General features: G+C 44.7%; 1 protein-coding gene across 1 annotated transcript; it reads right to left on the bottom strand.

Annotated features, from left to right (window-relative positions):
- Positions 1 to 8,822: 8,822 nt before the first annotated feature.
- On the bottom strand, positions 8,823 to 18,606 carry LOC125517305 (metal transporter NRAT1-like). Its single transcript, XM_048682499.1, is given in 14 exon segments — positions 8,823 to 9,535; positions 9,703 to 9,802; positions 15,335 to 15,466; positions 15,590 to 15,694; positions 15,849 to 16,022; positions 16,126 to 16,195; positions 16,325 to 16,506; positions 16,627 to 16,640; positions 16,643 to 16,735; positions 16,854 to 16,955; positions 17,027 to 17,105; positions 17,834 to 17,874; positions 17,987 to 18,062; positions 18,155 to 18,606. Coding segments are annotated over 14 exon segments (1,683 nt in total). The 5' UTR covers positions 18,281 to 18,606; the 3' UTR covers positions 8,823 to 9,146.
- Between the last annotated feature and the right edge of the window lie 6,196 nt (positions 18,607 to 24,802).

Here is a 24,802-nt window from a genome sequence, read left to right as displayed (position 1 = left end):
CTTAACAGTTCAAAGAGGTGCGGGGGAAGCTCCTACCAGAGGACCGCATAGAAGCAATTCAAGAGGAAATAGCGGGATTTTTGCTCGACCAGGTCATAGACCCCAAAGGAGAATACTTTTACCCGCTACCGGCCCCATGAACCACTTCCAATTGTTATCGTGCTTCGAAGGCACCAATTAGGCTAATGCCACTGGCTCCGAAGGCACCAATTAGGAGAAATTGTATATAGCTAGCTAATTGTGTGTGTATATATATACATGTGTGTATATATGTGTGAATTAATTAATGGTGGTTGTGAGACATTTGATTATATATGATCGGTTCTACTAGAAATTCTATTTATATATATATATGCATAACGTGTACAATATGTAGTGTCGTAAAATACCAGCAAACGAAAAAGAATTAAATGGAAAACACAAAATTAAATGAAAAAGAAATCATAAACCCAAAACCCCCAACCTTTTAATACCGGTTGGTGTCACCAACCGGTACTAAAGGGCTCCCTGCCCCCGGAGCTGACTCGTGCCACGTGGTTGCCCTTTAACACTAGTTCGTGCTGAACCGGTACTAAAGGGGGGGACCTTTAGTGCCCACACTTTAGTGCCGGTTACCGAACCGGGACTAAAGGGCCTTACGAACCGGTGCTATTGCCCGGTTCTGCACTAGTGGTTGTTAATACATCATGGGAGGTTTTATACGAGTGAATTGCAGAAAACCACCACATTACAGTGTAGGTTTGCAGAAAAGACTCTTCTACGAAATTGTTACAGAAAACACTAATTATCGGCCTAATCTTTTGCAAAAAGCACTGATCCGTCTGTTTGGGCATTTTAACCTCGTTTATGACAAGTGGGGCCTGCTTTGGTGACATGGCGTAACTGTTGGTCCCAGACAGACCAACGACGTTAGACATGGTGTGATGTGAATTTATGAAATAGTCCCCGGTATTTTTGCAGAGGCACCGTTCTATCAAAAAACAGAAATGCAATCAGGCCCTTGCCATGCCAAGCTCGACTGTACTTTGCCGCCGGCCATCCCACGCTCGTGCGTTGACGCCCACGCCGGTGCCCCGGCAGCGGCGGAGCTCGCCGATGAGGGTCGCTGCTTGGTTGCGCACGTGTTGCGAGCCGGCGGGCCGCCGCCGCTGCTTGCGCCCGACCGCTATTTGCTCCGGGGCTGCGCGCCGCCGCACCATTGCAGCTGCTTGTGCGCTGACGCTGCTTGCTCCGGGGCTGCGCGCCGTTGCTGCTGCTTGCACGCTGACGCTGCTGCTTGTGCTCGTGTTGTGCGCCGCTGCCGAGGCTCGTGCCCGTGCTTCTCGAGGCCGCGCCGCTGCTTGCTCCAGGGCCTTGGTCGGGGAGGCCGCCGGGAGGCGCGCTGCCTGCTCAATAAACAGAGAGGAGGGAGGATGGTGAAGGGGAGGCGCGACCGCCGCTGCTTGCGCCAGGGCCGAGGTCGGGGAGGCCGCCGGGCTTGCCGTCGCTGCTGCCGCGCGACTCCTCGACACCCCGGGCCCATCTCCCCTTCCCCGCGTCCGCAGCCTGCGGCTGTCGACTATAGAGCCGCCCCTCGGCTACCCTCTAGCCGTCGACGGCGGCGCCCATTGCCGCTGCGCCACCACTGCCCCCGGCGGAGATAGAGGAACCAGGCCGCGCGTGCCGCAACTCGGACGGGCTAGCGCTCCCCGCGATCTGGATTTATCTTTGGGAGGGAGGGTTTTTTTGAAAAAAAAAGACCAGCCTAACAACGTCTACAACAAAACGTTACGCCACGTCATCAAATGTGGGACCCATATGGCATAATCGCGATTAAAATGGCCTAAGCGATCGATCAGTGTAGTTTGCAAAAGATTAGACCGAGAGTGTTTTCTGCAATAATTTCATAGAAGAGTCATTTCTGTAAACCTAAGTTGTAATGTGGTGGTTTTCTGCAATTCACTCGTTTTATACAGTTCGTTGGGGCTATCTTTCTGGACCAACAAAACTTGAAGCACCAACTATACCGGCCGATATTTGATGCTATATATATGCGTTGTCCACGGAATGGGTCATTACACCAAGATTTTTTTTATTTCTTTCAGATTTTTTTCTTAAAGGTTTGAAAAGGCTTTAAAACCTGTTTCAAAATTGGGGAAAACGTAAATTGCAGGAAAAGAACTTTCACATATGTATGAAATAAAAGTTAATCACGTATTAAAAAAAGGTCTCTGTATACCAAAATAATAATAGTTGTATAAAAATAATCTAATGTATTTTTAAATGTTCATACATTATAAAAATGTGTCCATACACATTAACATATGTTCATATACTGTGAAAAATGTTCAATTCCTAGATAAAGATATAAAAATAAAAATCAAGGAAAGTAAGAACAGGATGTGAAAAAATGGGAAAAGGAAAGCAAATATTGATAGTAAATGGAAGAAAACATATGTGATATAGAAAAAAGGAAATGAAAAGGAAAATAAAGAACGGAAAAATGAAAAAATGAAAACAATTATGGAAAAGCAACATGGGCTAGCATGTCCCCACGACGCGCATGTGTGCATGACTGCATGTTTGCCCGACTATGCGAGAGTTAAGGAGTCAAATATAATTTGTCCTATAGGCTTAAGCTTGAGTCTGCTAAAAGAATGAATACATGCCAGAGAGTCAAACGATAGGCCACAAAGCCAAAGTGATGGGGTTTTGTTGTCGATGATTTTGAATCTTTAACCCTTGCCCATATCGTCTGCCAACTCCATAGCAAAGAACTATTGATGATTGGTCGTGAATGACATTTGGGTACAAAGGACGGAAGAGTAACATCCCCTTTACGGAATAAGTAAAGTTTATTTAACTCACTCTGCATTCTATATAATCGACATTAGTCACATCCATGAATCTACTTGTTCTGAGTGCCCACCTACTATGTAGATATAGAGATGGACTAGCACGTGTTCACAACTTCACATGCAAGACCTTCCCCATTGCATATGTTGGTGCAAATCTCGATGCTTCTTTGTGGTTTCGGGATTGGAAGACACATGGAATTAAAGCCGTCCACGGCCACCAATAACATGCATAGATTTTCTTAGTGGCACCTTTTGGTGTATGCTTGTTCATGGGCTCAAAATTGAAAGGTGTACATGCATATGCGACCCATCTCATGTTACAACACATAGAAGTGTGGTTATTAACACTTGTATGGTGGAATCAAGCTGCATAGGAGATTGAAGCTCCTACATATGCCTGATATTTCTTCTTTGTCAATGCCATCATTAATATGTGAGTCAGTTCGCGCTGCGCATTAGTTGCCCTAGTAGTGGAGAACTGTTGCGGTGGATGGACTACAATTTGGGTAAGGCTCTGTTTATAGCCCAAAACAAAGACATGCCCTGTCATTGAGCAAATTGACGAAGTTCAAGTCAATAGTAACATTGTGGCATGACCTTTTTTGGGAAGGAACGAGCGAATAAACTACATTATCATACTATACCATGCAAAATGTCATTTCTTTTGGTTGGATGGTAATTGGTCAACAACCTGCCTCCAAATTCTCAACGAAGCATAGATATTGTTTAGCCAAACTTGCTTTTGTAAGCCACAAAACGTCTTGATTTGAATTCTTTCGGATGTTTAACCCATTTTTGTTTTGTATCCCAAACTCTGCATTAATGGATTCGTAGTTAGTTGTGTAGAATATTTGGGTTCAAAGCCAGAAGAGCAATAAATTGTCCTTTAAAGAAAAAAACAGATGTCTATTCAACCAGATGTGTCGTGAAGGATGGGAGGCGAAGATATCCTACTACTTGCCGTCGATCCATAGATCCAAATAGATTTCACCCAAAACTGAGTTTTTCTAAGGCATTCCAGCTTTATAGAAGCAAATGATAAAGAGAGAAGGCACATGGTATATGGGGGGGGGTCACCTTTATAAAATACATCACCAACTTTCAGAAAATCAATCTAACTTCAAAAATTCTAGTTTTTTTAGAAAATTCTAACTTTTCAAATTTCAAACTTTTGAAAAGTGACAAACTTTGTGATATGTTGAACTTTTTGTGATCCAAACTTTTAGAAAATTAGAAGTTTCAAAGAATTTGAACTTTCAAAAGATTGAACATTTTAATTTTCAAACTTCCAAAATTTCAAAATTTGTAAGGGGGGAGAGAATGTTGAGAGGGTTTTCGCACAAGCAAATGGTTTGTGCGAGAAAAATATGAATTAGTTTCATCACAAAAACATATGAATTGGTTCATGACCAAACAAAATTATATATAGTGTAAAGACATATGTGGATCACAAAGAACGGAATGAGAGTATAGCACACTAGCCAATAATAAATATCAACCCTGTATAATAGGAGGGGTATAGCCCACCACCTAGTAATAAATATCTGCACTCTATAATAGAAGAGAATTTTCTATCCCATCAAGCACATAAGCAATGCAAGCATACCAAATGGTGAGGCCGGTATCACGATAACATATTAGCCAGCTAGGAAAAGACACGCATATATAATTGATACCGCTATGCAAGTTGCATCCATGAATCGAGTTGATTGAGTGTCTACGTACTACACTAGCACATGTTGACATGCAAGGATATGATCCATGTCACATTTTGGTGTATATTTCTTGCTTTGTTCATGGGTTCAGGATTGGAAGACACTGGGAATTCAGGGTATTCTTTAATTTCCGATCTGACTCGTGGTATTCCAAGACCTGGTGTGGTTGTTAACACGTTGTCTAGTAAAATGAAGATAAATGGGTGATTGGAGCTCCTACGTATGCTTGATACTTCTTCTTGTTCGAAGCCATCAGTACTATGCCTGTCGATTCACGCTCCACACATATGTTATGGCAAACAAATGTGCCTTAGTAGTTAAGAACTATGGCGGGGGACAGACTAAAATCTAGGTAAGGCGGAATTTATAGTACAGAGCATTGACATACCCTATCCTTGGAAAATTCATTGATGTTCAGGTCAACAAGAATCAATGAAACCATCATATGAGGCATCTGATTCACAATGAAGTCCATGTCAAAGGATTCTTTCTTAATCTCCTTAAAACACACCATATCATATGCATTTTCTTCAACCTTATCCAAGATATGCAACCACTTGTCCTTCGAGCAGGCTCATAATGCTCCAGATGAAAATTTCCCAGTGTTGCATATTTATGGTAACTAGGTTGCAGATTAAAAAATACCATATCACCACAGCTCAAGGTAGTCAGTGAAGTACACAAACCAAATCATCCAAACTGCCAACATGTGCACTATGTTATGAATAGCCTCAACAAAAACAGCAATCACTAGCTGAATAAATGACCCATAAAGGAAATATGTCCTCCAAGACTTAAGCAACACATACCATAAACCTAACAAGAGTCTCATAGCAGGCAAGGCAACAACCTAGTTAAAATGCTTGCCCTAAGGAAGGTGTAGTAGCAATCTTCCGTGTGATAACCCTTCTATCTGTCCTTGCATCTTCCTCTGCTTGTTGATGGCTTCATCATGATCCTTTTCTTTCTTTGATTTCCCCCTTCTTTGCTTGCCATCTCTTGGGGCTCCTCATCGGGACTAGTCATGAAGAAAAAAGAGCATGTATTCTAAACTACTTTACTAGTGGCAGGTGGGGTAGTTGACCAACATTCTATATAGTTCTTATCAAAGAAAATATTACCCTTGCACCTTACTTTTATCTCAGTCTCCCACTTGGAGCTTAATTAAGCCCTGGGAGGCAACACCGGGGACATGGCCAAATATTTAGTTCACGTACTCCCTCCTTGCCAAATTATATTGCATATCGAATATGGTCACAGTCAAACTTTAGACATTGACCAAGTTTAGGACAAAATGAACGCTTACAATACCAAATGCATTCCATAAAAATAGATTCCATGTTAAATCTGGTACTGATTTGCTAACAAATCAACATATGTCTTGCCTTAAGATGTAGCCCATATTATCTTCTTTTTGGAAGGTTGTAAAACTGGATTCTTAGTATGCCCCCTTAAAGAAATATTATGAACCTTAAGCAGAAAACAGTACTAGTTGAAATTGGAGTGAAGTGCATTATAGGTCCATGAGCTATTTCAGATGTGTTATGTAGATCCTCAAACTATAAAAATCAACATTCAGGTCTTCGAAGTGCAGTAAGTGTGTCATTCATGTCCAAAATCTGTCCGACCCCATCTGGTCAGCCAGCTGGAGCCATTGACCCATGACATGTTAGAAGGGGGGCCCGCAATGTAAAGGCCGGTGACGAAAATATGCAAATAAATTCAAATTCATTGTTTCAAAAAAAATGTTCGCGGATATGGAAAAATGTTAACGAATTTAAAAGAATGTTTGTTAGTTTATAAAAATGTTCACAAATATGGACAAATGTTCGCTACTTTAAAAAAATGTTGGCGAATGATGAATTTTAAGAAAAAAATGTGAAGATGAATTTGGTAAAATGTTCGCGACTTAAGAGAATGTTTGCTAATGATAAATTTTATTAGAAAAGAAAATATATTCATGAAAAATAAATCTTAAAATATGCCGCGAACAACAAAAAAAGGCCGTGAATATGAAATAAATGTTTGCACCTTTAAAAATAGTATTCATGGACAATAAATATACAAAGATGTTTGGGAACAACCAATATTGTTTGGAAATATGGAAAAAAGTGTGTGGCTTCAAAAAATGTCCGCGACACAATGAATTTTGAAAAAAAATATTAATGATTTAAAAAAATGTTACGGATGATAAATTTTAAAAGAAAAGAAAATGTTCACAGACCACCAATATTGTTCACGAATGAATATGTTCACTAATCAAAAAACATGTTCACGAATATGGAGAAAATGTTGGCGAATGATGAATTTGAAAAAATATTTGCACAAAATTAATAAATGTTCATTTTTTAAAATTAGAAATTTTTATTTTTTGTGAATATCAAATGTTCACAGATTTACAAAGATGTTCATGGTTAAAACATGTCCATGAATTTGATAATAAGTTTAGGAATTTACAAAATGTTCAAGGTTTCAAAATATATTCATAAATAGTGAAAAAAATGTTCACGACTTTAAAAATAGCGTTAAAATTTCCAAATTTATCTTTTGCGACTTTGAATGTTCATTAATTTGTGGTTCGCGAACACATGTTCAAATTTGTCTTCCGCGAACATTTTTAAAGTCATGAATTTTTTTCCATATCCGCAAACAATTTTGGAAACCATGAATTTTAATTTATTTGGAGTAAAATGCATTTATCATTCCCTGTAATTTTTTATTTGCATATTTCCGTCACCAGCTGTTACCTTGCGGGATCCCCTGTCCGCCGTGTCACGGTTTAACGGCTCCAGCTGGCCGGTAAGGCGGGGTCGGACAGATTTTGGACCAGAATGACACACTTACTCCACTTCGAGGACCTGAATACCGATTTTCATAGTTTGAGAACCTACATGACACCCCTGAAATAGTTTAGAGACCTACCATGCACTTCACTCTTGAAATTACCATAGTTGGATGTGAAGTCTGGACCTGCTTATCTATATTGTTTAAAAATCCTAGAGTAATGTTCTAACCAATTATAAAATAAACTTGCCCATGTGCTGTAAGAGGGGAATAAATATTGTAATAGGTTAGTCAGTGGTCTACATGCCCATATTAATGTGATTGTGTAAAAAAGATTTTATTTGATAAGTCAATAAGAGGTGGGGTAGTTGAGGCAGTTTTCGAAGAAAATCGATATCGATGAAAACAAATCAAAGATGGGAGACGAAAAAAAATCAAAACAGAGAGGAGGGAGAGAGGGCATATCTAAGGTTAAGCTTCATGCACTAGCCAACGCAACTAAAAGTCCAAACTGATGAAAAGGGCTACACAATCCATATATAAACTACAACACCCCGTCTCAGGTGTGACGCGGGAAGTCAATACGTGAATAGACTCAGAGGTATGGCTAAAGAGACCTCTACATGAACATAGAGGGAGGAGCAACAAATTTTAGAGAAATTGCGAAAGCAAGGACTTAAACTGAAGACTTTAGACCTTGATACCATGTTAAGCTTCGTGCACTAGCCTACACAACCAAAATTCAAACTAATGGAAATGGCTGGGCAATCCAAAAATGAAGTAAGAGTGTACGACACAACACTACATCTTTTTTAAGTAGGAGAAATTCTTGACAAAGACAAATTCTCATGAGGGAACATCCACCTTCTCCAGCAAACTTAGCTGCATCCACACCCTCCCCGGCGATGAGAGCAACAAAGAAGCACCTCCACCACTGCCATAGAATGTTGCAGGCTACAACCATCAGCCACATGGTGGACGGCGCGAGGGGGCTCTTGTGCTTCTTAGATTGTCGTGGTTGGTTGATAATGACAACCACAAGGAAGCCATGACAACGGCTCCAAGTGGTGGTTGAAGTGTCGGCGCTTGCCTTTTGTTGGAAGGCCCTCGCTGGTGCTTCCATTCTTCATGGTTGTCATGGCAGAGAGTTGATGGTAGGGGAGGACGATAGACCCATATTGTGGATTAGCTTAAACCTACGGCCATAGATGTCTTCGGTGACGATGAAAATTGTGGGCAATATCCTTGGAAGTGCCATTGAGGTTTTCATTCCACCTTGAAGCCGGGTGGAAACCCTAGGTCCGACTCCCGAAGCAGGCAACTGCGGCATCATGGGAAAAATTGGTGCTAGCATTTCTCATTTGGCGTAGTATATTTCCATGTTCAGATGTTTAAAATATTTACAACACATAATTATTTTATACTAAAATCTTGCTAGATTGTGTACAATATTCATTTTCACAAATAATTTAACACATATAGCCTACCAAAAAAACTCTCACTTTAGCATGTCTTCACAAATACAGGCCACCACACATATGGATGTTTCAACAAATGCAACCAACCACAATAGTAATTACACTTGTATGCACTGAACATTTATAGGATGCACAACATGCTTGAGGGAAGTATAACCATAGCACATAAGCAAAGGACACCATTGAGCACATTGTCATCCATCATGGTATACTAGCTACATTGAGGCTAGTGGCGGAGCTTGACCAGGAAGATTGGGGGGGGGGGGCAAAGAGAAAAGATAGTGGAAAACATCTCTATTTTTCCAATCTGAATCTCTCTCTACAAAAATTCTTCAGTAAATTTGGAAAGGATGGGGAGGCATGGCACCTGTAGGGTTGCACATAGCTCCGCCAGTGGTTGAGGCATCGGCTAGGTCTTTCCTGTACGGCGTCGGCTGGTCTCCGTCTGCACCGGACGCCAACACCGGTGCCCTACCAGCCTCCGCCTGGCCCTGCACCCTCTCTGCCACTGGTACATACGTCACCACCATGTCTTTCCTAAACATCAGGTACACAACGGCGACGAGGTAGGCAGCCATGAGCGCAAAGACGAGCACAAAGACCGGCGCGTTGGTGTACCTTGGGAGGTGGTTATGTGCCAGCCAGTCTATGTAGGTCCATACCAGGAAGTAGGTGTTGACGATGATGAGTGCCACACTGAGGGCCCACGCGATGATCACGTCTGCACCCATGCATTGATCATCATATGCGTGTTCGCAATTCTGATCTCTAAAGTTGCAATATGTGACACCCAATTTTTTCTATGTGTAATTTTGTGTTATAAACGGTTACTTTTGTGAATGTCGATTGTGCAATTTTGTGTTTCTTGTGTTGAAATTGTTTGGAGGCTTACATAGATGGACTCCTTGAGGGGTCCTACTTTCTTCCTGCTGTTGCAAAACTTGAGGAGAGGGATGGGAGCGAACGACATCTCAAAAGAAAGAACCATCTACATCAAAGAAGAAAAAAAATCAGGAACCACGAGCTCATCAATCAGCCTGGAGATTATTATTTCTTTGGGTAGTAACTGCAGATTAACTAATCAGCCATTGCAATGACCATTTTTTTTGAACTATGGTGGAACTGGAAGAGGTCTGTAGGGGCCTGATCTAGATCGAGAGGGGAAGGAGGTAGGTGGGGATTTCTTAGAGAGGAAGGATGCCAGGAAGGAGAAGGAAAGCTTCTCTCCTTAGTCTATTCGATTACAATAATTCTCGATGCCTCTGGATCGCTACCCGACTGGACACTTAACAGCCTCACCAACCATACCGTTCCAGCTGTAACGTTTACACGACTGATGCACCACTCTGCTTCTATGCTATGGTGACCCCACTGGTCAGTGCTTGTGTCTTGATGAGGGCCCGCCTGCCAGCCGTGACATTCTCCCCTCCTTGAGAACCGCCTTGACCCCAAGGCGGTGTCGATGGAAACCTCTCCTAGAGCTTCTCTGGATCTTCCCAAGTAGCCAGGTCAACCGGTAGTTCGCTCCACTGCACCAGGGCGCGTAGCTACATCTCTCCTTGAGAACGAACCATCTTGCAATCCAACACTTGGCTGGGAGAGTGAGGTGCCTGCAAAACGGAGTCAGGTGGAGGTAATTCTGCACTGACTGGAACGGTCGCTCCCACCGCTTTCTTCAGCAAAGATACATGCACCATTGGGTGAATCTTGCTGGTATCTGGCAGGTCAAGTCGATACGCCACTGCACCCACTTTAGCTTGAATGTTGTACGGTCCGTAGTAACGGAAGGCCAGCTTCTGGAACGGCCGCCTCGCCACGGAAGTTTGAATGAAGGGTTGTAGCTTTAGCAACACCGCGATACCGACCTCAAATGACCGATCGGTACGGTGGCGGTCTGCTTGTTTCTTCATTCGATCCCGAGCTTTCTTCAGCTGTTGTTGCAGGTGGTCCAGCAGGATTTCGCACTCTTGCAACCATGCTGCCAGGTCCGACACAGTGCTGTTGTCCACTTGATCGATGTCGAACTCCCGTGGTAGTTGCCCGTAGATCACTTCGAACGGAGTGCGCCCGAGCGTGGAGTGGAAGCTGGTGTTGTACCAATATTCCGCCAACAAGAGCCACTTTGACCAGTTACCAGGGCAGGAATGCATTGAACAACGCAAGTACGTTTCCGGGCACTGGTTAACATGCTCGGTTTGCCCGTCCGTCTACGGATGGTACGAAGAACTCATCCTCAGCTCTGTTCTGCACAGGCGAAACAACTCTTGCCATACCTGACTGGTGAAGATGCGGTCCCTGTCCGATATAATCCCCAATGGCATCTCGTGGAGTCGGTAAATCTCATGCATGAAGGTCTTGGCGATGTCAAGGGGCGTGAACGGGTGTCGCAATGGCACAAAATGTGCGTACTTGGAGAATTTGTCAACCACTACCAGGATAGCGTTATAGCCACCGGATTTGGGCAAGCCTTCGATGAAGTCGAGGGATATCACTGCCCATGGCCGTTTTGGGATAGGAGTGGCTGAAGCAACACGGCCGGCGAGACTCTCTCAGTCTTGGCTTGCTGACAGGTCAGGCACTGCTTGACGAACTCTTTCACTTGCTGTTTCATTCCCTTCCAAGCAAACATGCGTTTGATGCGGTTTTATCTGGCATGAAACCCTGAGTGACCGCCCATAGCGCTGTCATGCAACGACCTGACGACATGTTGTTGAGTATCAGTGTCCGGTCCCAGCCAAACACGCCCTTTGAATCTCAGCACCCCCCTTGAAGCTGGTAATCTGGTTCGGCACTTGGGTTCAACGCTACGCGCGCTAGCAATTCTTTTGTAGCAGCATCCTCCTGGTACCCTGCCCGTACTGCTTTCAACCATACAGGTTTCCATACTGACAAGGCTGCTAGCTCTGCGTCCCGCCTGTGTTCTTTTCTGGACAAGGCGTCAGCTGCTCTGTTTGAGATCCTTGCCTTGTATTGGATCACGTACTGCAGCCCGAGCAACTTTGTAAATGCTCGCTGTTGGATGGGAGTGTTCAAGCGCTGGTTAGTCAGGTGCAGGAGACTTTTTTGGTCCGTGCGCACCATGAACTCCGCATGCTGCAAGTATGGGCACCAGTGGTCGATGGCCAGGAGCAAGGCCAAACACTCTTTCTCGTATGCGGACAGCCCCAAGTTGCGAGGATCCAATGCTCGACTGAGGTAAGCTACTAGGTGGGAATCCTGCATCAACACTGCACTGATCCTTGTTGCGCTGGTGTCAGTTTCCACCACGAATGTCTTTGAGAAATCTGGCAGTGCCAGCACCGGAGCCTCAATCAGAGCTTTCTTGATAGCACAGAAGGCAGCATCGGTTGTGGGTGTCCAGACAAACACCACACCTTTGCGCAGTAGATCTGTTAGGGGCTTACTAAGTATGCCAAATTTTCTGACAAACTTACGGTAATATCTGCCAACCCGAGAAACCCACGTAGTTTCTTCACTGTATTAGGTACTGGCCAATCCCTCATGGTGCTCACCTTAATGTCATCCGTTGACACCCCCTGCTTACTTATCACGTGTCCCAAGTAGCTAATTTTTCTCTGAGTAAAAGCGCACTTTGATCGTTTGGCGTAGAACCCATTCTGCTGCAACAGTTGCAGCACCTGCGTCAACAGACTCACATGTTTCTCCAAGGTTCTAGAATGGACTAGAATGTCGTCCATGAACACGAGGACTCCTTCTCACAGCAAGGGTGACAGCACTATGTTCATGGTACCCTGGAAAGTTGGAGGTCCGCCCGTCACGCCGTATGGCAGCACCCGAAACTGGAAGTGGCCATGGTGGGTCTTGAAAGCCGTTTTGTGCTCGTCCTCCGACAACAATCTGATCTGGTGGTAGCCTGCTCGGAGGTCCAGCTTCGAGAACCATGTGGAACCTGCCAACTCAACCAAGAGCTCGTCGATCACTAGCATTGGATAGCGCAACTTGATGGTTATTGCATTAAGATGCCGGAAGTCCACGCAAAATCTCCAAGTGTGATCCTTCTTTTTCACCAAGAGTACCAGAGAAGAGAACGGGCTAACACTAGGTGTGATAAGCCCCAGCCGCAACATCTCTTTCACTTGTGCTTCAATCTCATTTTTCTGCTCCGGGGTGTAGCGATATGGCCTAAGATTCACTGGTTTCGTGCCTGCCACCAGAGGAATGGCGTGATCCCATGGTTTCCGTTAGGGCAGTCCTGACGGTTCATCAAACACCACTTGAAACTGGTCCAAGACGCGTTGGATAGCAGCTGGGAGAGGTTCCTGTTGTTCTGCTTGGTCTGACAGACAGAGCATCACCACACCCGCAATTGCGTTCGCTTGTTCCATTTGCTCTAATTGCTCAACTGAGATCTGTGTTGGTTGCTTAACTTCTTGATGTAACCCTTGCATCTGTACCAGTTTCCCTTGATGGTGGAATTGCAATGTTTTCTCAGTCCAATCAATCAGCATTGGTCCACAACTTTCCAACCAGTCCATGCCAATGACCATGTCATAGCAGCCCAAAGGAAGCACCCGCAGATCAATAGTAAACTTGTGCCGCTGCGCCTGCCACTGACATTCTGGAATATATCCGGAGCAAGTGAGTTTGCCACCATATGCCACTCTGACCGTCACCGGCTTCAACTGGCAAATGTGATTGGCAAATTGCTCTGCTGTTGACTCGCTGATGAGGCTATGGGAGCTGCCAGAATCGACCAGTATCAGAACTTCTTGCTTGTCAATGTGCCCCAACAAACGGACCGTGCGAGGCGTTGTTTGCCCTATGGTGGCCAACTTAGAAATGGACATGAGCTATTCTTCGTCCGCTACATGCTCCTGACAATCATCCCCCTCAGCCTGAAGCAAATCCAGTAGCTCTTCCACGACATGCAGTTGTACCGTGGCAGCACACTGGTGGCCTTGGCCCGAGCGTTCCCCGCATTTAAAACAGAGCCCTCTTGCTCTACGGTAGTTGCGAAGCACCGCCACGCAATCGTCGCCCCGGCCTTGATCGGGTCGCCGATCTGCTGCGTGTGCCCCGTCGATGTCGCGCCTATCCTCTATGACGGCTGGTGGAGGAGGCGACACTCCACGCGGTAGAGGCGCTGCCAGTGCTAGCAGGGGTCGCCGCTGAACACGCCCAGGTTCTGGACGCCGGAATTCCCTTCGAGGCATCGCGTCCAATATCTCCTCCTGTAACAGAGACAAGGAAAAGGCAGTATCCAATTCTTGAGGTCGATGTAATGCAACACCCGCTCTAATTTCCGCACGCAGCCCATCTACGAATTTGGTGGTGAAATACACAGGATCAAACCCCGAGTTGTGAGCTAATATCTGATGCATCAATTCCTCAAAGCGTGTCATGTATTCTGACACTGTCCCTGTCTGACCAAGTGCTGCAAATTGACAGAGCTGCGCCTGGTACTGGTCGCGTTCGAATTTGCCGCACAAAGCAGTGCAAAGCTCTTCCCAAGTGAATGCTTTCGTGCCTAGCTCATGCAATTGTAGCCAACGCGCTGCGTTGCCTGTAAAGTGCAGTGTAGAGACCCGAACCCACATCTCTTTGGGGATGTCGTACACATCGAAGTATTTCTCACACTTGGATTTCCAGAATTGTGGATTTTCCCCATCGAATTGTGGAAAATCCAACTTCGGAAGAGCCCAATGAGACTGGTGCGAGTGGTGGTACTCGTCCTCTGGAACACAACTCAACTCTAGGCTGTGGGAATTGGAATTGACAATAGGAGGATAGAATGCACCCTTGGCCGGAGGCGGTGCCAGGGTGGTGACCACCCGTGTACCATGGCCCTGGAGTTGTTGATGAAGCCGTGGCCACTTGGCCCGTGGTGCCCCAGATCGGCCACTGGGGGCTCCTCCCCAGTACGCGCCGCTTGCCGAAGAACCACATCTTCTCGTGCGGAATCCGCTTCCGCGCTCGAGGATCTGCTAGCGCAGGGTGGAGGGCGATGCGCCCCACCTGGGTGCGGAGCTCGTCGAGCTGGTTCTGCAGGTTCGTCACCGCCGGGCGTCATAGCTCGAGGGAGGTCTGGATCGCTTCAAGTCGAGCGTCGTTAGCCGCCCGGCCTTCCTTGACCGACTGGATGAGCGCTGCGAGCTGCTCTTCCATGGCCGCTGTCTTCAAGGCCTGCTTGTTGGTGTAGCGTGGTCGGGGGTATGCCGTCTCCAAGTCACCGGATCACTGGACCTCTGATACCAACTGTTAGGGGCCTGATCTAGATCGAGAGAGGAAGGAGGTAGGTGGGGATTTCTTAGAGAGGAAGGATGCCGGGAAGGAGAAGGACAGCTTCTCTCCTTAGTCTATTCGATTACAATAATTCTCGATGCCTCTGGATCGCTACCAGACTGGCTACTTAACAGCCTCACCAACCACACCGGTCCATCTGTAACGTTTACACGACTGATGCACCACTCTGCTTCTCTGCTACGGTGACCCCACTGGTCAGTGCTTGTGTCTTGATGAGGGCCCTCCTGCCAGCCATGACAAGGTCATGGAGGAGTACCGAGGAAAGGATGATTAGCTTGCCAGCGCCTGACGGACCGCTCACAATGGAGACTATAAGGCTTGGAGCAATGGCGATGACCCTGGTGATGAGGTTCCTAACCCAGTTCTTCATCTTGATGTCCAGAAACCCCTGTAACATAGCCCATAATTGGAAGGGAAGATGTCTATACTCACTGGCATAGATAATGCTTAAGAATGCCTCTGAATAGTTTGCATAAATAAACTGGATAACACCTGGAGTAGGAATGATTACCTGCATGATGACCTGCCCAGCGAATGTGCAACTAATTTCGGTGCTTTGCCCAGAAGCTAGCAGCGCAACCGCATACACAACAGAGCTTGATCTCCCCAAAACATTCTGAAAGGAACAAAGATGATAATTAAACAAGGATTTAATGCAGAACTCTAACATCAGATGTCTGACGGTTATTCCTTTCGCATTACACAACATAAGGCACTTCAAACGCTTTTGAAACTGGAACGATCATTCCATCAGCTCAAGCATGGCATACTCTGAGCAGCAGAGGTGCAGATTGGAGAGTAAGATCGCCACAAGCGCCGGCATCGGCCGGAGAGAGATTATTAGCGCTACAAATGGATCCAGCAACGATAACCACCGCGACGTTGATGAGGAACGCCACGACGAAAGCAAGGCTGCACTCTATAAGGAAGTATCTGCAGGCCGCCTGTCCAAAACATATAACAGTGACGTCAGCGAGCTATTTGCCACTCAGCAACGAACTGCATCTAGTCCTTAGAGCGCTCTTTCCTATCCTATGTGCAACCTACTCTGATGCTTTTGTCTGACCGTGGGGTCTTCCGTGAGAGGACCAGGGCAGAGTGCAAGAACAAGTTGTACCTGCATGAATGTCACAGAAAGGCTCGCTATGAACTTTGCATCCATATGGATCGACGCACAATAACCATAGTGAACAACAGGGATGGTGTGAACAGTGAACAAACCCTGATGACTAAATAAGTTGCTTACGGTGTGATGATAGCGCCAAAGAGCGCGATCGCATTGGCAGTAGCACCTTTCCCTCGCAGAGAGGGGACAAACATGCCCTTGGTCACATCTCTAGCAGATGGACTAAGGTAGCTCAATTCTCCGAAGAAGCAGCCTGCCATGGTGAACATGAACGCTGCTATGATGAACTCCAGTTTCCGGGCCTGGTGATACACATGAAGATACATGGTAAGGTTAAATCATCAGTAGCCTATATCTGCCTAAACAATCATGTAACATATACATAGCTGAAAAATTCTAAGGAGGGGTTTGTGTTTGCGTACACCAAATCTCTCACCCCAAGAAGCAAGAGGGTGCTGAACACCGTGAGGATAACTCCAGCCCACACAGGAATTTTGAACAATATGTTGAATGCAAAGGCGGTACCCAACACTGCAGTAGATACAGAATATGTTAGTCAAACGTAAAAGTCAGCAAAGAAAAGAAATATAAAATGGAAGTAACGAATAAGGTGTACTGATCAACCTTCAGGGATATCATCAGAAATTACCGAAAAAGTCATCAGAAATTACTGCAAGCTCTGCAATGATCCATAAGCAAATATTGACGAAGTGGGGATACTCTTCCCTGCAGAGTTCAGCAAGATGCCTCCCTGTACAGGATTGAGCGATAAGTGCAGATTTGATATGCAGAAACCATGACAGATAGTTGAGCGAAAGGTACTGGTTTTCACTCCAAGGTTGGCGGATACTGTTTGTATAAAGAGCGCAAAGATCATCCCAACTAAGATGACCCACAGAAGCTGATCATGGTAAATTTTAAAATAAAATCAGATTGGTAAAGAAAGAATGCTGAATACGTAGAACAAAAGGAGAGAAACAGAAATGGCCGGTAGAGTGCATTCTTCTTTCATTTTCTTACAGACCTTTTCACTCTATATTGGTATAAATAATTATTTCTCTTGATCACTTCTCTAGGTTTCTTGTATCAGTAATATTATACTCCCTCCGATCCATATTACTTGTCTTAGATTTGTCTAGATATGGATGTACATCCGTATCCCGACAAAAAGACAAGTAATATAGACCGGACGGAGTAGCATAAAACCGGCCCTATAAATGTACTTCTACAAAATAAGATATCATGTCGTTCTATGTTGATCAATTGATGGTCTGGGGAAAAGTGTTTGAAATGTTGTGATCTACATATGCAATAAGCAATTTAGCATTGAAAACAGGGTTTATAATCGAGTTTGTTCACCAAGGATTTGAAAAACTGGACCCTGGCTCAGGTTACAATCACTAAGCGAACTGCCATAAGTGGTACTCTCATCCAAATTTGTACGAATTGTCTTTTAGAAAAGGCGCATGATGCAAAATTTAAGAGCATTCTTATCACTTCCTTAAAACTTAACTAAAGCTGCAAAGCTAATCTGCTGCAAAATATATGTTTCCTTTCTGGATACCCCCCAAAAAAACTCCTTTAGTGCAGTAGTGCCCATCAGAGGCAAGAAGGCAGCAACTAAACTACCTCATACTTGAAGTCAGCTCCAGCTTGCATGTCAGTTTCCACTGTCAAATCATACATCAGAAACAAGCTTTACCACCTTGAAAGTTGGTCTCCTTTTTGTTAAAGAGTGTATCTAAACGGTATGCAGCTCTGAGCAAAAATAAAGGAGCTTACAGTTGCTAGGATCCAAGAAGCCAATGGCCACAAGAGCTCCAGGCCCAACATGAGCCAAGAACTTCCTCCATCTTGGCTGCTACCATGCAGCAAAAAAGTTCACACTGAACAGAAACAAGTACACAACTTAATTCAACCTTAGAAATGCACAAAAATGTAGTAGTATACCTGCACCTGGAATTCCTCATCTTTTTCGTCACCGGTTGTGCTGTCCTTGTGCTCGCCACCACTCTGCACTGCACCTCCATGGTGAGCTTCGCGTCCAATCTCATCCCTCTCACCAGCCCCTTCCATTCTCTATTGCTAATGCACGTATCTCTGGAAGGACTGTGCCTCTTGCTCTTTCCAACACAGCAACTTCTGTATTTTATAGGCCAGCGACCAGTTGAAGACTGTACCATATAAAACGCAAACTTCAAATACAGTACTATAGCAGAGGGAATAGCTGTCATGGTGGCTCCTGTCGATTCCGCAGTAGTCGCTAGTTTTATGCCTTTCAAAGATGCTACTCTTATACTTCGCCAAATGGCAAGTGTGGCATAAATTTTAGTTTAAACTGTTGAAAGGTGGAAATTTTACTCACGCTTACATTATCCCACCACAGTAGGCGTCGATAAATCGTTGCAGACCTTTTCCCTTTTCATTTTGGGGGTAGACAAACCAGTCACCAAAACTTTGGCAGCTTCGGCAAAACTGTGTCAATGACAGGTGAGCCACCAAAGTAAGGCCCTGTTTGGTTCATAAGTCTTAGGACTTTTTTTAGTCCCAACTTATAAGTCTCAAGTCCCTAAAAAGTCCCTACCTGTTTGGTTTCTGAGACTTATAAGTCTCTATAAGACCATATTATAACTATAAGTCCCTATAAGTCCCTCCTTGAGAGTCTTATTTCATAAGTCCTAAATGCCCACTTTAAGTCCCTATAAGTCCCTTCTATTTGGTTTAGATGGGATTTATATGAATTTTTTTAAATCCCTAAACCAATAAATCCCTGGAAACAAACACCTTCTAAGTATGGCATAACATAGTTGCCTACTTTAAAAGGAAGTACACAAATCCATAAGGAATTGGCTCAAACACCTAGAAGCAGATTAAGCACGATCACGAATCTGGTCCCCCGCAAAACCTGCAGATCTACCAAGTGAAGCTTTTAAACGCAAGATTTCCCTTTTCCCCATAAATGGTTCCTCCTATCATATTCATACGGGTCTCGGGTCCTAGAAGAATCAAGGCTCCTATATGAAGTTTGATATTTAGCTTTGCAGCTACAAACGAGGAACTGTAAAAACATCAAGGTCTCTTGTGGTTGAGCAAAATACATTAGCAAGAACATCAGGTGACGTGGCTTTGATTGGCCGTTCCTCGCCGAACATTTTGGAGCCTTCCCGGCAGCCATTTATCGGTGAAGGCTGGAGGCCCGGACCTGGTGCAGTCCACAACTCTGTTTACATATTCTATTGTAGCCATGCGTACTGCAAGATTGTACTTTAAAAAGCCTTAAACTCTCTCTTTGTTGGAGTGCACGCTCTGACTATCCGTCCAAATTGTAAGTGGGAACCTAGGACAGAGTGTAGTGTGAATAACCACTTCACGGAGTGAGTATTGAGTAGGAGTCAAGTAACCATCCACGATTTTCTACTGGTATGTCATAATTAACAGACTAATCGAGGCGCGCCGAATGGCTAGCTTGCTAAGGTTAGTCGTAATGATAGTATCATAGCTAGTATCATGCATGTCAACTAGTCAATTTTGATGAGGTGTCATAGCATTAAATGAAGAAAGAGATGGTGAAGTATCATATGATAATGTATCATAATAAATGTTATGCTACTTTGTGTCATGCATGGCAATAAATAAAATACTAGATAATACTAATATATAATACTATGCATTAGGGAGATAGTATCATATGCATGATACTACTATATAATACTCCCCGTTACAACCCGCCTAAGAGTAGATGTGCGTGTGCGTCTATTGGGCGGAGATGGAACGGCGTCATGTGATCGTTGAAGCTAACAGTTGAACATGGTGAAGGACAATAAGTGTTAGAACAAAATAACAAATTGTTCTTTTGAACGAACTAGTAGAAGAATAGCTTATGTGGATGCTAATGCTCACCGGTGAGCCGCCTGCCGCGTGCTTGCGCCCCTGCACCGGCTAGGCATCCTGGAGTCGCTCCTCCTCGCTCGCTCAACGTCTCGCTCGGCGCCGTTGTTTGCTTGTTCCTGCGTGGCGGCGCTGCCGTGGCCCAGGCGTGCAAGGCTCCGGCATTTCGTCGAACGGCTGGCGGGCAGCCCGGCGACCGAAGCGCCGGATCAGCCATCGCGTTCAGACGGCGGACACGCGGCGGCTCCACCGTGCTCCGAGGCTCCCACTCCTCCTATTCGGACATCGGCCGCAGTCACGGAGCGTCGCCGTCGTCGATTGCTGTGGGACTGGTCTCTCTGACCGATGAACGAGCTCTGATTTTATTCTTATCGGGAATGATGGATGACAGACATATCATCATCAGCAATCAGGTCATACAATAGCTCTTCCTTATGCGATGCACATGGCAAAATAATTTGTCATGAACTAGAACTAATCACCAAGCGGGAAAAGAAAATGCGACAAGCCGCGCGAAGGCACAGACAAGTAAAAATGTCTCGGATATCACAAGTCATGTTGATATCCGCCAAGCATGTTATCATGAACTCTGCAGAGAGATAAAATGCTGTGAAATTATGTGTAGTCAAAACACAGTGAGCGGTAAACCAGTGTTTTAGAATGTTTCAATAAGATTTGATTTGATTCGGGAATGAATAGAGGAAGGCAAGGAAAGCTTGATTTAGTTGAGGTTTTGCTAATATTTTATTTAATTTGATTGAATTAATGCAGAGCATGGTTTCCAAGGAAAGTAACTTGTTTTAGATCATTCCAAACCAAGAAGAGGGGTCAAGAGGGGAGGGAGCGAAAACAAAATTGATGATGTATAGCACCAACTCCCTTTTAATAATAGAGATTGTCTCTGAGTGAGCTGTTTAATTTTGTAGGTCAGTCATATCCCTCATAACATTTGGTTTTGCACTTTATTTCTTATGCAAAATTGTCAACATATGTGTGACATACAATTGGGCGATCACTTTTTCTTGCAAATAATCGGATGATCACTTAACTGAGCTATCCATATAGTTACACTCGTTTTGTGTACAATCGGCTACCTTCGATCAACGTTCCTACGGGATGAACAGTCTTCTTGAGTGGGGCAAAAAGTTGATCAGGTCAATTCTTGCATATATTTAAAACTTAAATTGATCAGGACTCCACTCAGATTTGGCTAAAAGCAATCAAATCAGAGGCGCTCTCAAGATGATGAGTGATTCAAGCCTACTAGATTTACCATATTGTCTCCATGATGTGCATTTTAGAAATGTCTCTGGTACTCCTCTTGAACATTGTCCGAGATATCACATACAACATAGAAATTATCGTTGCCCTAGTACCTCAAGATAAATGAAAGCGTGGCATGCAGGATGGCCGAAGCAGTGAAGCACCGAGGACAATGGAGGGAAAACAATTGAAACAACTAAATAGGTCGGAGAGGCACGGTGGCTGTTTGAACAAACTCGCGCATGTTATCACCCTGGTTTTCCATTGATAATTCCTGGTGCCTTCTATCCCTATGCCTATCGAAACCAAATTCTTATTGTGCAGAAACACAACATATAATGCATGAAATGGGACTGGATAATAACAAGACAGAGAGGTAGAAACAAGGAATAATAGCTATTCCTGTTTGGCTTAGGGAAACCTCTATAAAAGGCTTGTGTGGTTACCAGCGACTTGAATTCTTTTTGTTCGTTGGTAGGCCAACAACCAATAATCCCTTAGTTATGACCTTGGTCCTCTCGTAGGTCGGTGCTTGCAAAAGCTTTTCCACTCATATGTTAGCGGCTGTGATAACTTTTACGGATCCTTCAACAAATGATGGATTTAAACATCTACACCGATGTGATGCACTGATCCAACACAAAGTTTATTGTTACAAAGATCACGAAGAATGAAAGAAAATGTATTTTTTATGTCAGTACTGGATTTCATTCACATTTAGATGATTCACATCCTTTGATTTATAGTTATTATAGTTAAAAACGCCCCCCACTGGACATGAACTAAATCACAAATCTCCAATTGAAGATTTTGTTCATAGAGAACGAGAGCACACAATATTGAAGTTCCATACTAAACAAGAAGCATAACAACAAAATGAACATCAACTTTCACATCTCTGCTGATGGGCGCTTAGCCCAGTGGTTAGATCGCAATGGAGCCTCCTAACCGGCCTGGGTTTGAACCTGAGTTCTCACACATTATACCTTAATTTTTTAATGAATAAATATTCACACGGCTCCTCCCCTGCTGGTCTAGTTTTTCTTTTACTATATCAAGTTAATCAAGTTAAATAATTGGACATTATATCATAAACATTAATTTTAGTAACTAGCTGGTATATGGTCAATGGTGTTCATCGGAGTTAAATGCACAGAATCACCACATTCGTGTCACGATTAGCCAAAAACCACCACTTTACGTTTTGTGGTATTTTGCACCACACCGAGAAACTTTGTTCCATAGTAAGTTTGCAGACCTTGGAAGGATCCCCCATGTAGTAGTACCATGTCTTGGTGCAAGGGACGCGGTGCAGCCGAGCAATCTCCCTTGTAGGCAGCAGGAAATATATTGCACTACTCACACACAGCATGGCTCACCTTATCTGCAACAATAAACATGACATAACATATTAGGGGAAGAGTTATTAGTGGAAGAAGTGTTGCTTAACTGGAGGTATCTTCAGAAACTTTATAACAATTATAGATGATCATTTCCTTGTTAACAGAAAAAAAGTTACAGAAATCACAATGAACTGATTAAGGGCTTGCATGGTGCTTGAATATGTATTGACGAACATGCACAAGTTATGCCAATTGCAAAGTCTAATTCAGTGTCTCGTGGTACCAAAAAGGGAGTGTACTAAGGCACAAGGACGACAATCGTTTACTGTAGAGTAGTGTTGTACTGCAAGCATGGCTAGCCAGCTAGCTAATTAACACACTGGCCAGCTGGCTGCATACATGATATGTTAGTTAGCGTTAGACTAGATAAAAAATGTGTAGTTTTAACAAACTAATCATCGGGTTGAATGGAATTGATAACGTCTCTCGTGATTATGATCCACGGTGACAACTCCGATCGGGAGCGGGTTGAATCCATCTTGAATTGTCAGCTGGGCAATTTTCCTTGCAAGTACCTTGAACTCCAATTGGCTATTAGGCAGCTCACGAGGGCCGAGTGGCAGCCCATGATTGATCATGCTAAAAAATGTGCCCCGGCTTGGCAAAGAGGGCTGCTGCACCGCCCAGGACGCCTTGTGTTGGTCAAGTCCGTGATCGCGGCCAAGCCCATCCACCACTTCATGGTCTCGGAGGCCCCTAATTGGGTGTTCGAAGAGATTGAGAAATGGATGCGCTCCTTTTTCTGGGCGGGCAAAGATAAAGTGAACGGTGGTCAATGCTTGGTCCGCGGTGTGTAAGCCCACCTGGCTTGGTGGTCTGGGATTGCGCAACCTCCAGATGCAAGGATTGGCATTGAGAGTGAGGTGGGAATGGTTGAGACGGACAGATCCCGATAGACCTTGGCAAGGCCTACCCATGATTGTGGACAAGGAGGCTCGTGAAGTCTTTGATAGCCTAGTGCACATTGAGGTGGGGAGAGATAGCAAAGTCTTGTTCTGGAGAGATCGATGGATCCACGGCTTTGCGGCTAAAGACATTGCACCAAGCATCCATGCTTTGGTGGATACTAGAACGTTCAATCGCCGCACGGTGGAGGAGGGATTGGAGAACGCAAGATGGTTGCTTGACATCGTTGGCGATGTAAACTTCGGTGCCCACATGCAACTCCTGCACCTTAATCTGGCGATTAGCACGGTCATTCGCCATCCATCCGAAGATGACTCCTTATCCTGGCCGGCGGACCCGTCGGGCAAGTACACTGCAAAATCCACCTACTTCAGGCTCTGCATGGGTGGCGAGAGGGCTCCGTTTGGCGCTTGTATTTGGAAGAGCTGGGCTTTGCTCAAATGCAAAATTTTCGTGTGGTTGGCAGTTCAACATCGGATCTGGACGTCTGATAGAAGGGCTAGGCATGGCCTTCAGGACTCTCCTTCCGCCTGCTATACGTGCCTTCAAGAGGAGGATAACGCGGAACATATCCTTGTCAAATGCGTCTACGCTAGAGAGGTTTGGCACTACATTTTCGAAGCTCTGAAGGTGCAAGGCACCATCCCGGAGCCGAGCGATTGTCTGTTGGACTAGTGGTTGGTTAGGAGAGCTCTTTTTTCGAAGGGCGCCAAGCGTGGCTTCGACACGGTCATCATTGCCACAACCTGGGCTCTCTGGAAGCAACGCAACGCTCGTGTGTTCCACCGGACCCAGCAGCAGAAGACGGCGTCGGACCTTGCCCTTGCCATCCTAGGGGAGATCAAAGAGTGGAGGTTGGCGGGCTTGGGAGGTAGAGGTTTTGCTATGTTTTGTGAGAGTGTAGGAATAGGGTAATTTTTAGGATGTGGTAGGGTGTGCGTCCTCGATGGAAGTCCGCTTCCATCATAAATCCTTTGTATTTGACTCATTCTTCTCTTCTATAAAAGTAAGGTACACCATTGATGTACTCTCGAAAAAAACGCGGCCCCAGATGCCGGGCCGATCATTTCGTAATCCCCATAGCACCAGCCAGAATGGAAGGTGTACCAGCCAGGTAAAATCCGGAGATCATTGCCTA

This window comes from Triticum urartu, chromosome 6 (assembly GCF_003073215.2).
Source record: "Triticum urartu cultivar G1812 chromosome 6, Tu2.1, whole genome shotgun sequence".
In the NCBI taxonomy this organism is placed as follows: Eukaryota; Viridiplantae; Streptophyta; class Magnoliopsida; order Poales; family Poaceae; genus Triticum; species Triticum urartu.
This window is presented reverse-complemented; position numbering and strand designations above follow the sequence as displayed.